Source organism: Galeopterus variegatus, unplaced genomic scaffold, assembly GCF_000696425.1.
Source record: "Galeopterus variegatus unplaced genomic scaffold, G_variegatus-3.0.2 Scaffold5817, whole genome shotgun sequence".
NCBI lineage: Eukaryota > Metazoa > Chordata > Mammalia > Dermoptera > Cynocephalidae > Galeopterus > Galeopterus variegatus.
The window spans coordinates 7,413-20,528 of NW_007731928.1; the positions used below are offsets into that span (position 1 = coordinate 7,413).

The following is a 13,116-nucleotide window of genomic DNA, read 5'->3' on the forward strand; positions in this document are numbered from 1 at the left end:
GACGTGGAGGGCCACCTCTGACTTTCTACGAGCTCTAGGTTCCAGCAGCTTCATCTGGGCCCGGTGGGATCTCAACAGCAATAATGCCCTAAGCTTGCTCAGCACAGGGGGCAGATGTTTCACTTTGTTTGGCAATTCTGATGTATTGGTATGGCTTCCAGGAATACATATTGAGAGGGATTCTGAAATATCAATATAGCTAGGGAGAAAGTGCTGAAATCGGCTAGCAATGTCTGCCTTGGGCATAGGAGAGGGAAGTAGTAGTATGTGTGCCTTATCGTTGCCTTTTCTGTTGTAATACTCTTTACAAAATATGTGTTTCCTAAACATGTGTTTCAAATGTGTTATTGCTTTTTGATCCCTCCCCACACCCCCCCAAAAATCCTGAGAGGCTTGTTGTCCCATTCAGTGCATCGGGAAACTGAGGTTCTGAAAGGTTTGTATCTTGTCAAAACAAGTGAATGGTTGAACTGGGACTAATGCCCGGTTTCCTGCTTCCCACTGTGTTCCTCCCTTTTCACTGTATTGAATGACATTACAGGCCAGGGCCTGGCTTAGCCTTCACCTTGGACTTGTCTACAGTACACAACTGGGCCCTGGGAGGTAAGCGCATGTCCACAAGTCTGTGGTTCCACCTTACTCCACACTACAGATGTTCCTGTCTGCACTCTGCCTACCCAGCCTGGGCTTCTCATGGGTCCAGAAGAGCCTGTTGCTGATGTGTGGGCTCCTTCCACAACAGCTCCTGCCGCCCCCTTTCTGCCTGGCAGCTGTGAAGCCACAAGACCCCTGGTAGGCACAGTGGCCCTTGTGCCCCTCTTGTTTGCATCGGGGCACGGGGAAGGGAGAAACGCTCAGCTAACCACTGAGCCTCAAGGTATCTTGGAGGAACTTAGCCAGTCATATGTGTGGCATTTGAGCAGATGCAGAACATCCCTCAAGAAGCAAAGCTAAAGGAATGTGGTCCAGATTTATTCATGCTGGGCCAGAGAAGCCTGGCCTGCTTGGTGCGTAGCACAGGGAAAGGCCCAGTTTGGGCTTTCCTGAGCTCAAGCCAGGGGAAGGAGGGTTCTCAACAGCAGCAGGTCCAAGTTTAATAAAAAGAAGAGCCCTCTGCCCTAAAGACATGAGGTGAGCAGTTAGGAGCTGTGTCCCCAGCTCATAGACCATCATGGGGCCACTGCTGGGGACTTACACACCAGAAGTGGGTGGTGGAAGACTTTCTGTCCCACCTGAAGAGGAGGCTTGGGCAGGTCCTCACTAGCCTGAGAAGCCAGGGCTTGTTATCTGGGATTGTATTACCTTTTGGCATGATTCAGGTGTCAGGGAGGCTGTGGTCAGGCCCTGCTCCCCTCCCCACCCTTCTCTATGTGCCTCTGAGGCTGGGCTTGGCTCCTGACCTCCCAGTTGCCTTCCGTCCTTCCTCCCTAGGACCAGCCCTTCCTCTTGCAGGGGCCTTCTGGACGGACACTTAGACCTCTCCCCCAAGCCTGGTCTCCCTGACCGTGGACTGGAGCTGGCCAGGCAGCCGAGGCTGCACAATGACTTCCCCTGGCCGGGTGGCACACCATTGTGTGGCAGGCCTCAGGCTGGTCCGGATGCCCCTTGCAGCACCGTTGTTCCGAGGCTGAGTGTTAAGGAGCCAAGCTGGGTGGAGGTGGTCTAGGCTGTTTGCAGGAAGGTCCAGCTCTCAGGAAACTGGTGGGGTGGGGTGAGCAGGAAGAAAGGTAGAAATGGGGGATCAGATACAGGGTTTCTCTTGGCTTTGTGGGAGCTCTTGGCAGCTGAATCCCAGGCCGTCTGCTTAGAGACCCTCATCCTTTAAGACAGAGATACAAATGATTCCTCCTCCAGAAAACCTTCCCTGGCTCNACCCTCATCCTTTAAGACAGAGATACAAATGATTCCTCCTCCAGAAAACCTTCCCTGGCTCTGAGCTCCTGGCACTCCATCACATCACAGAGTGTCAACTCTCTGTGACACATCTATTCCCCCACCAGACTGTAGGCTCCTGGAGGGCAGACCTGTGCCCAACTCATCTCTGGCTTCTTAGCCTCTAGCTCAGGCCTGGCACGTAGTTGGTGTCAAATGAGCAAATGAAAGAATCTTACATGCCCTTGTCCTCCAGGAAGGTTGGTCCTGTGCCAGGGAGGGCTGGCTTGAGTCCAGGCAGGTAACTGCGGGTGGGAGTAGGAGGATGTGTGCAGGCCTGCTGGGTTTCTCTGGACAGATCTGGGCCGGGCGGCACCTGCTCTCCACCCCCGTTAGACCATGTGCCATTTCCTGGAATGTCAGGCTGGCAGCCTCATGTTGCTTGGGCTCTGGTTGCTCCAGGAGGGGTTGGGATGATTCTCCTTCTTCACACACCCATCCAGTGAAATCTGCCCAGTGGCAGAGAAGGGTTCTGTTTTGGTCACGTCCAGCTTGGCCCTTGGCTCTGCCCTTGGGGACACTCATGCTCCTGAGGGGTCCATTGCCCAGAGAACTCATCTCTGGCTTCTTAGCCTCTAGCTCAGGCCTGGCACGTAGTTGGTGTCAAATGAGCGAATGAAAGAATCTTACATGCCCTTGTCCTCCAGGAAGGTTGGTCCTGTGCCAGGGAGGGCTGGCTTGAGTCCAGGCAGATAACTACGGGTGGGAGTAGGAGGATGTGTGCAGGCCTGCTGGGTTTCTCTGGACAGATCTGGGTCGGGCGGCACCTGCTCTCCCACCCCCGTTAGACCATGTGCCATTTCCTGGAATGTCAGGCTGGCAGCCTCATGTTGCTTGGGCTCTGGTTGCTCCAGGAGGGGTTGGGATGATTCTCCTTCTTCAAACACCCATCCAGTGAAATCTTCCCAGTGGCAGAGAAGGGTTCTGTTTTGGTCACCTCCAGTTTGGCCCTTGGCTCTGCCCTTGGGGACACTCATGCTCCTGAGGGGTCCATTGCCCAGAAGTGAAGTTCTGGTCAATGGAAGCAAATCTTTAAGGGTCCGGCGCTCCTTGGAGACAAGGCCAACCTGCCAGCTTCTGCCCAGCCCCACCCTGGCTCAGCGAGGCCAGAAGGGAGTGGAGGGGGCTCTTGAGAAAGAAGTGGGACTGGCCCCTGGGGCGAGCCCCAGACAGAAAGTTGTGTGGAGGATATATAGCTAGAGAGCGCTGCCCGCTGCTCTGAGTGCCACCCTGGGCCTGAACTGCCTGCAGCTCCCTGAACCCACCCTGATTATTGCTTGCTCTTAGGCCTTTGTTCAGGCTGACCCCCAGGTCCAGAATATGCTTGCCCCCTGGGCTGTGCTAACATGACTGACTGACAAGACTCAGTCCAGATGTTGCCTCCTCCAGGAAGCCTTCCCCAAGCCCTTCCCAGTGTCCGCTCTGCACTGTGATCCCCACGTGGATGTCCTCATGGCTTCCCTTGTTCAACTGCGTTTCTTTAGGCTGGGGACCACATGATCTTCATCTCTGTGTCTGCAGCACCTAGCACATAGCAGGCTCCAGGGAACACTGGCTGACTGAAGGAATGAGTGAATGAATGAATGAACAAACAGGGCCTTAGTGCTAGCTTACTAAACTATGTTCCTGTGGTCACTGTAGTTTTTCACTGATGTACCTGCTGCAAAAATCAAATAATAGAGATCTTTTCCCAACTTGAAGAAGCTGGGGAAAAAATTGAAGGAATGGACTCTTTTCGACTTAAAATTTTTCTCCTGTAAATCCGGTGGTCACTGTAGTTTTTCACTGATGTACCTGCTGCAAAAATCAAATAATAGAGATCTTTTCTCAACTTGAAGAAGCTGGGGAAAAAATTGAAGGAATGGACTCTTTTCGACTTAAAATTTTTCTCCTGTAAATCCGTTTCAGGTTGGTACCTGTCACTGTTTGTCTGTATTATAGTCTGGAGAAGGCCAGGGTCTGATTCAGCCCAAGAGGCCATATACCTATTCCCCCAAAGATGGCCTCTGGAGCCCCATCCCAGATCCTAGTCATCCTGAGGGTATTTTCTGGGACCTTGGGAAGCAAAGCTGCTGATGACCAAGATGAGGAGGATGGATGCCACCCAACTTCCCACATTCTCACCAGGGAGCTGGGACAGGCTGAGCTCTGCTTCAAGGAGGGCCAGAATGTCAGGGACGGGCATGAGATGAGGGAGTGTTTATGGTCCCCATGGGGCTGGGATGGGTCTCTGCAGAGGGTCTGTCCAACAGATGGAAAACCTTTCTTTTCAATCCCAAGTTTTGCAGGAGCTGTTGGGTAGTGGCCCACATATTCTGGGTGGTTAAATGTAGCTAGGCTGGTTTTCCACTTCCTCAATTCCCATTTCTTCTGGGGACCAAAGGAAGCCTGATTTTAACTCTAAACCTCAGCATCTTAGAGTCTTATGGGTCCCATCGACTGCCTCCCTGGGAAACTCTAGGAGTGTGGGTATGTGTGGGGGTGGGAGTGGTGCATTGACAGGCCCATGTCAGGATGGGGAAGGGTAGTGTGGCAAATGCGGTCAGATGCCCCTGCAAACTATTCTCTACCTCTTCCTCACTAACAGAGTTCTGCTTTTGTATGGGGCAGTGATGTATCTGGTCCCCAAGTAATAAATAAGCCAGTTATGACAATCCTGTCCCTCATTTTTTCCAACCTCTCTTGTAGCTAGGGTGCCCAAATCTGCTACCCTTGATTCCATACTCTACAATGTGACTTTCAGCTCCTTCCTACAAAAGGTGGAGTTGATCTACCTGCATCTTGAATCTGGCTGGCTTTGTGACTTCTTCTAGCTGACAGAATGCAGCAGAAGTGACCTTGTGCCAGTTCCAAGCCAGGGAGGTGGGAGGCCCTGCATGCTTCTGCCTTCCCTCCTGGGCCTTTCCAGCTCTGTGTGAACACGCGTGGGCTAGCCCTCTAGAAGAGGAGTCACCCACCACCCTAGCCAACAGCCGCCCAACTGACATGCAGCTGCACGTACACGAATGAGGGAGCCTGGTTGAGACCAGAACCACCTGGCTAAGCCAGGACCAAACTGCCAGCCTGCAGAACTGGAGCTAAATAAGTGGTGGCTGTTTTATGCCTCTGTGTTTTGTTTGGTTTATAATGCAGCATTATTGTGGCAATAGATAGCTGATACAATCTTTCTCCTCCTCATGGTTTACCAGTGCTTCCACGGACATGAGCTAATTGGATTCCCCAGACAACACCTACGAGGTAGATATTATCTCCCTTTTGCAGATGACAAAACTGATATTCTGAGAGGTTCCAACTTGCTTGTCATCATGCAGCCAGCTCACAGTGCTCTTGACTCCAAATTCCTTGCTCTCAATTTACACACGACTCCCACCGTAGCCCATCACTCCCAGACAGTCACCATCCAGCCCTTGGGTCTGCACCTCCTTCTCTAACCTTGCAGACTTTAAACATTGCCACAGGCAGCGGCCCCATTCATTCCAGCATCAGTCTGGACCACAGACATCAGTCCCTTCCAGCCCTCATGTTGTGACAGTGTGTCACACCAACATGATGTAGGGGAAGAGGGCGTGGGGGGCCCTTTTCCATGAGGCACCACCATATGGATAGCGTGTCCCACAGTGCACAGCTTGGAGTGTGCAGTGAGGCTGAGTTCAGCTCCCACCAGCTCCCTGGCCCAGGCCCCCATGTAGGGGCTCAACCTGTACCATCCCATAGAGCTGCTCTGCAAGAGCAAAGAAGCCTGAATAGAGGTTCACAGCAGCTGTAGACTCAAGGTACTAGCACCCAGCTTTGCACACAACAGACTCCCACCAAGTACTGAGGCTGCCAGACTAACGGCACGATTAAGGAGTTGCCGAGGATTCACCCACTGCGTGGAATTCTGTTCCCACCCGTCTTGTTCCCCTCACACAGAAGCTGGAGCTGCCCTGGCCCACCCTCTCCTTCCTGTGGTCGCCCCCATCACTCACCGACAAGGTGGGGGTGCCCTCGTCCTCGACAGTGACCACCAGGTGGTAGAAGCTCTGGCGCTCGCGGTCGGGTGGGGCGGGCCGTGTGGCGATCTCGCCGCTGATGCGGTCCATGCGGAAGGTCATGTCCCCGTTGCCCTCGGTGATGTAGTAGGACAGGATGCTGTTGATGCCGATGTCACGGTCGGTGGCTCTCACCTGGACCACGGCAGTACCCCCGCCAACATTCTGGGAGGAGAGCGGGAGAGTGGTCGTTCTGGATTCAAGGCCTTTGGGGCAAAGTCTAGCACCTGCTCCTGGTTACCCAAAGGCCTCAGCTGGACCTCCCCAAAGCTTTGCTCTGTCTACCCTGGAGTAGTGATGGGGATGATTGGGACGATGGTGGCAAACATCCTGTGGGCACCTAGCACATGCCAGGGCCATGCTAACTTATTGAATCTTGTCTACAAACTACAGTCAGGTACTAGTGTCATCCCTACTTACAGATGAGAAAACCGAGGTGCAGGAAGGGATGTGTGCAAGTCCACACCGCCGGTCAGTGGCCTGGGAGCCAGGCTGTACCCTATGCCATCTGCCTCATGAATGTCCAACCTGGCATGAAACCCAGCAGTGCTGGGCCAACAATTCTCCTGGAGTGGCTCAACCTCAGGACTGAATAATAGACACATTTTCTTTAAAAAAGAAGCTCTCCCAGGATAAGCCTCAGTTCCCTGTCAGGTAAAAGGCATCTTTTCTTCTTTCCCTCTTCTCTCCTTTTTTCCCTACTGCAAAAAGACACCGAGTTCCAGGACCCCAGCTAGGCATTAGGGACGTAATTTGAATGAGCCACAGTCCCTACCCCAAGTCCTGAGGGACTAGAGGGCCAGGCAGACATTTAAACGGGTGCTTTGTGGTTGGCTCACGCCCACTGTCACCGGAGCTGCCCTCACCTCATTCACACTGACATTGTAACCAAAGGGGCTCTCGATCACTGGAGGGTTGTCATTCACGTCCAGGATGGTCACCTGCAGGATGTGGTTCTTTTTCTGTGGAGGGGTGCCACGGTCAGAAGCCACAACCTGCGAGGAGGAGGATGACTGAAGTTAGGGGAAAGGGTGCATGGGGAGCAGGAATACGGACTCCAAAAGGGCTGTCCACTCGTGGGGAGGACTTGCGGGGTGAAAGGCTGGCTGGCCCATCCTTTCCCTGGGTGTCCTGGCCAGCTCAGGGATCTCCCCAAAGCTTTTACCTTCACCCCACGCTGCAAACAATCTTTGACCACTTCTTGTCTCACTTGGGACCCTCATTTGCAATCTGACTCCAGTGTACCCGAGTCTTTACCCCTGACTGTATTCTGGGATGTGTCAGCCCCTGACCTTGACCCTAAGACCCCGGACCTGCCACCTGACCCAGGGTTCCTGCCTTTAGCTTCCCAGGACTCTATTCCATGCACTCAGATCTGGACTCTGGCAAATAGGGAAAGAGCCTCGAGCGACCTTTTCAGCAATGAGCCGGAGTCCTAACCATAGGTGATCCTGTCCCCGGGAGCCTCGATGCTGCCCAGATACCTCAGGACAGCAGTAAGTACTCCAGTAAGTGCAGAAGCACAGCCCTGAGCCCCAGAGACCCCTCACTGAACATGATAGCCACGGCAATTCAGATCCTCACACCTGCACTCGTTTCTCACCTCGGCAGAGGAAGGCCAGGTCAGGGTTTTTTGCCCATTGTACTGGTGGAGAAACTGAGGCTCAAACAGAGTAAATAACTCGCCCAAGGCCATGGTGCATTTGTGGAAGAGTCAGGGCTCTACCAGTTTGCTAGACTTTCTCTCCTGGCCCCTAAAGCAGGGAAGATACCTCAGCAGCTTCCTCCCGGGAATCCAGAGATCCTACCCAGGTCACCCTGTCTGGGGTTGGCCTCACTTGGCCCTGAGGGGTGCAGCCTGTCCCAGTACTTGATGACAGTGGGGAAACCGACTGCCAGGGCATGCTGATGGCTGAGTCCCCTCCTGGATGGTCAGTTGTGACTGGTCCAGGAGCTGAGCCAGCCGCCTCTCAGCCCGAGGGGGCCAGTCCCCACCTTGAGGATGTAGTGATCCAGCTCTTCTCTGTCCAGGGGCCTGACCACAAACACTTCACCAATGGAGTCATTGGTGGTGACGATCTCAAAGGCCCCAGCGACGTTTCCTGAGGCCAGGGAGAAGACCACCTGTCAAGGAGGAGAGAGAGTGAGGGGACGAGAAGGGGAAGGAGAGGTGGTCAGGTCAGGCCAAGGGGGACAGTCCTCTGTTCAGCAAGGGCTTTTGAGAATAGAGTGGTTTATGTCCCTTGGATGGGGGTGGCACAGTGCCTGTGGCAGGTTCCTGGGCTTGGGGATGTCAGCACTGTGGCATGGGGGTCAGGAGAGTGGGGTGTGAGCCCTGCGGCACCGACGTCTTCCCAGGGCAGAAGGAAGTGGCCATGTGCTGTGGACTTGCATGGATCTAGTTGGCGCTCACAACAACCCTGTCGGAAAGAGGCTATTCTCTTCAGTTCACAGAGAGGAGGCTCAGAAAGTGACACAACCGGCCAAGGCCACACGGCCTGTAGATACCGACATGCTTTGACCCAAAAGCCAGCATACCCTGGCCCTGGGGTGTGCAAGCCATCCCGAAAACCCCTGCGCGCTCACAACAACCCTGTCGGAAAGAGGCTATTCTCTTCAGTTCACAGAGAGGAGGCTCAGGAAGTGACACAACCGGCCAAGGCCACACGGCCTGTAGATGCTGACATGCTTTGACCCAAAAGCCAGCATACCCTGGCCCTGGGGTGTGCAAGCCATCCCGAAAACCCCTGTGAACACCCCAGCAATGCACAGAGCAGAGGAGAGCGGTGACATCCAGGTGCCTCTTCACCCCCTCCTCCCTGCACGCTGGGGTGTCCAAACCTGGGGCGATGGGGAGTGCCTCCTGCTGGGGCTAGGGGCCAGGAAGCAGGACGGAGGAGGAGCGTGTCCTCTTGGGGCCCTGGGCCTCTGGGCTGGCACACAAGAAGCCAGGTGCTGTGTGGTTTGTGAATGCAGAGGGGAAGGAGTCACCTGGAAAACCGAACTCTGCTTTCACCTCACTGTGGGGGCTGGGCTGTGGCTGGCCTTCAGGCTCCGTGTCCACTCGACCTAGGTGGGACCCCCAGCCTCTGCAGCTCTGCCCCTTCTCCCTGAGCACAGACTGGGGCGGGTGCAGGGTGCCCTGCTCCAGGCCAAGGCAGGGCCTGAATGAGCCCCTCTTCCTGCTTTGGGCTGAGGATGGCTTAGGAGGCCCCTCCAGCTGAGGAGCTGGGGCAGCCCCTACTGACGGGACCAATCCTGGCTATTTTGCTTCATGCCCACCTGCCCATTGCTGCCAGCGTCAGGGTCCCGGGCCTTGATGGTGGCCACTCGCTGGCCCACAGGGCAGTCCTCGGGCACACTGACCACCGAGTCAGAGGTGAAGTCAAACCGGGGGCTGTTGTCATTCTCGTCCAGCACAGTGATGTAGACCTGGGGGAGTGGATGTGGTTAGACCCCCGATCAGTTCTGGAACATCAGCAAGCTTTCAGAGCCCACCCAGCCCTATCCCAATTTTGCAGAGGAGGCCCCGAGCCCATTTCTCCTAGTAGTCTGGGGTGGGGGCTGCACACACTCAACTGCTGGGGGCCAGGAGGGCGAGGGAAGAGGCCTGGTGGGGAAACTCTCAGAGGTGGTAGGGACCGGGAGACCTGGAAAGCTGGGCCCTGGCTAAAGGAACAGAGGCTGGAAATGCTGGCCTGGTATTCATATAGCTTCTTGTTTTTCAAGAGAAACAAGGAATTTAGATTTTTAAGTGAAATTACCTGACAAGTAATAAAAATTAAAGAAGAAAAGTATACGTAGTCTGGCTAATATTGCCTGAAAGCCTCCTTGTTTGCAACCTGTGGATTAGAGGGAAGGAACAGGGCCAGGAGCAGGAGGGAGCCACCAGGTGACTTGGTGGTCCCAGAGGGGAGAGGGACAGATGGGGAAAGGAGGTGAATTTCCAACTGTCAGATAAACCTCAGGCACATGCAAGTAGCATGCCGAGAGCATGTTGTTTTGTGTCTACAGCTCAGGCTTCTCACAGAGAGGTAGGGTAGTGAGCCGAGAGAGAAGGCCTGCTGTGGGTGAGCCCTCCAGCCCACAGATGGCTGCAGGCCACAGAGGCTGTAGCCACAGGCACCCTTATGTTCATGAATGAGGGCACTGAGGCAGGTGGGAGGAGGCTCAGGTTTTAGGAATCCCAGGATAGGCCCCCTCCTCCGCTTCCCCGGGCCCCGGGTTCAGGGGCTCTCGGGCCTGCCTGCCTCCCAGTTTGCACAGGACCCATGGGGAGGCTGCTGAGCCTCTCTCCACACTGCAGAGGAATTTCCATTTCATCCTCCTTCCTAACCAGGTTTCACTTCTTCTCAGTTCCAGCCACGCTCCCATGTCTTTAGGCGGCTGTGAGAACCGCAGGGGAAAAAGCCCAGGCTTTGCAGTGACCAACTCCACCACTTACTAGCTGTGCGCTTCCCCGGGCCCCGGGTTCAGGGGCTCTCGGGCCTGCCTGCCTCCCAGTTTGCACAGGAACCATGGGGAGGCTGCTGAGCCTCTCTCCACACTGCAGAGGAATTTCCATTTCATCCTCCTTCCTAACCAGGTTTCACTTCTTCTCGGTTCCAGCCACGCTCCCATGTCTTTAGGCGGCTGTGAGAACCGCAGGGGAAAAAGCCCAGGCTTTGCAGTGACCAACTCCACCACTTACTAGCTGTGTGATTTTGGAAAAAGTTATCCAACCTCTCTGGTTTTCCACTTCCTCAGTTGAAAATCGGAATGAGAACTGCACTGGGATGCTGGGGGATATATGAGCAAACGAAAAGTTCAGTGTGGTACGCCCCTGTCCCCTTTTCCTGCCTGGCAGACATTCATGGTCTTGCCAGCCAAGACTGCGTCTGTTATAAGCTTTGGTCAGGGAGTTCCCTAAAGTCCCTGAGCCCTAGTCTGCTGACCTGTGTGAAACGGGAAAAACAGTGCTTACCCCACTGCCGTCCGGGCAAACTGAACAAGGCCCGCGCGATCTGACGCCTCCCAGACTCCCCCACTCGCCCGCTTCCTCCCACCAGTGGGCCTCTGCACATGCCGTCCCCCGCCTCAAACGCTCTGCCTTCTTGGCTGCTTAACTCCTGTGCATTCTGCGGAGCTCAGCTGGGGTCACCTCCACACAGAAGCCCTCCTTGATTTCCCGGACATCTTATTGTAGGCTCTCTTGGCGCATACGTTTATTCCTGTGATAATCTGATCAATGCCTTCCCCTCATTATATTTTATGCTTGTGAGGGCAGAGACTGTGTCGGATTTTGGGTTCAGTCTGTACCCTGAGCCCAGCCTAGTGCCTGGCACACAGCAGGTGCTCCTGCCATGCCTGCTACTATGATCATGATGATGATAGCAAAGTAGGGGTGAGTGGCCACTGGACCCCCCAGTAGAAGGGAGTCAGCCTCTGTGGGCAAGGAAGGAGGACAGGTGCCCTGCTCTGTGGGAATTGATAGGGGTTTGTGTCCTCACCCAGGTCCTCATGGTCCACACTTCCCCTCCCCACCCCCCAAAGGCCTGAGGGTGCTACTCAGAGCTCTCACAGCAGAGCCAACAACCCCTCCTAAGCCTGCCCCCTTCCTGTCTGCCTCCCCACCCTCCTGGGGCCTGCAGGGGCTGCTGGGGACAGGGAGGAGTCAGGTAGAGGTGAGCTGTGGTTTGGATTCCATCTCAGAGAGGAAATAGTGCCATCTTTACAGGGCCCCTCCCCCTGCCTCCACCCTAGCACCTCAAACAGTGTTTGGGGCTAACAGGGCTGACGTATCTGGGGCAGTGGCCTCTGGGAGCCTCTGAGAGGAAGCCAGGGCATAGCAAGGGGTGGGGTGGGCCCTGTTTCCTGGAAAAGGGTGAAGCGACCATGGAAATACAAGGGCCTGAACAGGAGCATGTGCTCTAAAGTGCCCATGCCAGTCACACAGAGGAAGTGGCTGCCTAGTCAATGCAAGGGCGTCAGCAGCCTCAGGTGGCACCCTGCCATTCCTGCCACCTGTCAGTCTCCCCGAACAGGAGCATGTGCTCTAAAGTGCCCATGCCAGTCACACAGAGGAAGTGGCTGCCTAGTCCATGCAAGGGCGTCAGCAGCCTCAGGTGGCACCCTGCCATTCCTGCCACCTGTCAGTCTCCCTCTGGCCTCAACTCCAAGACTCCTCATGACACCTGAGGGTGAGGGGCAACTGATCCCATTTTATGGATACAGATGCTGAGGCTCAGTAAGACGGCCCCACTTAGTCTCTCTAAGTCTCAGACCTTCTGGCTGGGAACTGCAGGACACAGGGCACCCGCCCACCATCAGTGCTGAGAGCCCTGCTCACCAGCCACCCTCTGCGACCCCTGGAGGGCTGAGTGGAGCTGTGTGGGTTCACTGCTGCTTCTAGCCTCACTTGCCCCTGGGCTGGCCCCATGGATGGAGAGGACCTTTGGGTATGGTCAAGCCACAACTAGTGCCAGTGGAGCCGGGCATCTCTGGGGAGTCGTGGGGCCAAGGATTCCAATCAACTGTGTTTGGCTTTTAGCCTGGACACTGGGTTGGCTTCTCTCCCTTAGGCTCATGTGAAAGGGACTTGGCGAGGAGTGGCAACGTGGCTGTAACCAAGGCTGCTGATGTGCTAGACACTCCAGGTGGTCTTCAGAGAGTGTCCAAGCTGACTGGCCAGTGCCCAGGCCAAACTGATTGCAAGTGTTCTGATGACCAGCGCAGCATGCCGTCCCAGTGGACCCCTCTCAGGTGGCCTCCCCTGGGCCTGCCCGATCTCAGCCCCCAGCTGAGCTCCCCTGCCTGCCTCTCTCTTCAGGTTGGGCCTCCGCTCCCAGGAACCTTGTCTGACGTCTCTGACCACAGCAGGCCACCCTCTCCCAAATATCCCAACATGTGGTCTCCCTGCCTTTACTTAGAGGCCGTCCTGAAGGCAGAGGCTCACCCTGCTGAGCCCTTGCTGAGCAATCTCCAGAGCCCGGCCCTGTGCACGTCACTTCACATGCGCGTCAGTACAGCAGGCTCCTCATACCAGCCCCCAAGGGAGGGGGTCCCTTCACAGCTGTGGCAGCTGAGGCGTCGGGACAGAATGCCACGGCTGTCATGCACACTCACTCCAGCACTAGTTTACAAAGCTCTCCTACCTGTGACCTCCCACTACTTT

At 55.3% G+C, this 13,116-nt stretch overlaps 1 protein-coding gene across 1 annotated transcript in view; it reads right to left on the reverse strand.

Annotated features, from left to right (window-relative positions):
- Positions 1 to 2,107: 2,107 nt before the first annotated feature.
- LOC103605446 (cadherin-23-like) overlaps positions 2,108 to 13,116 on the reverse strand; it is a 132,153-nt gene continuing 121,144 nt past the window's right edge. Inside the window, exons 23-28 of the mRNA XM_008590039.1 lie at positions 9,246 to 9,395; positions 7,959 to 8,087; positions 6,830 to 6,958; positions 5,901 to 6,128; positions 5,637 to 5,653; positions 2,108 to 2,177 (exon numbers count right to left, since the gene is read on the reverse strand). Coding sequence (XP_008588261.1) covers positions 2,108 to 2,177; positions 5,637 to 5,653; positions 5,901 to 6,128; positions 6,830 to 6,958; positions 7,959 to 8,087; positions 9,246 to 9,395 — 723 coding nt within the window. The remainder of the gene's footprint in view (positions 2,178 to 5,636; positions 5,654 to 5,900; positions 6,129 to 6,829; positions 6,959 to 7,958; positions 8,088 to 9,245; positions 9,396 to 13,116) is intronic.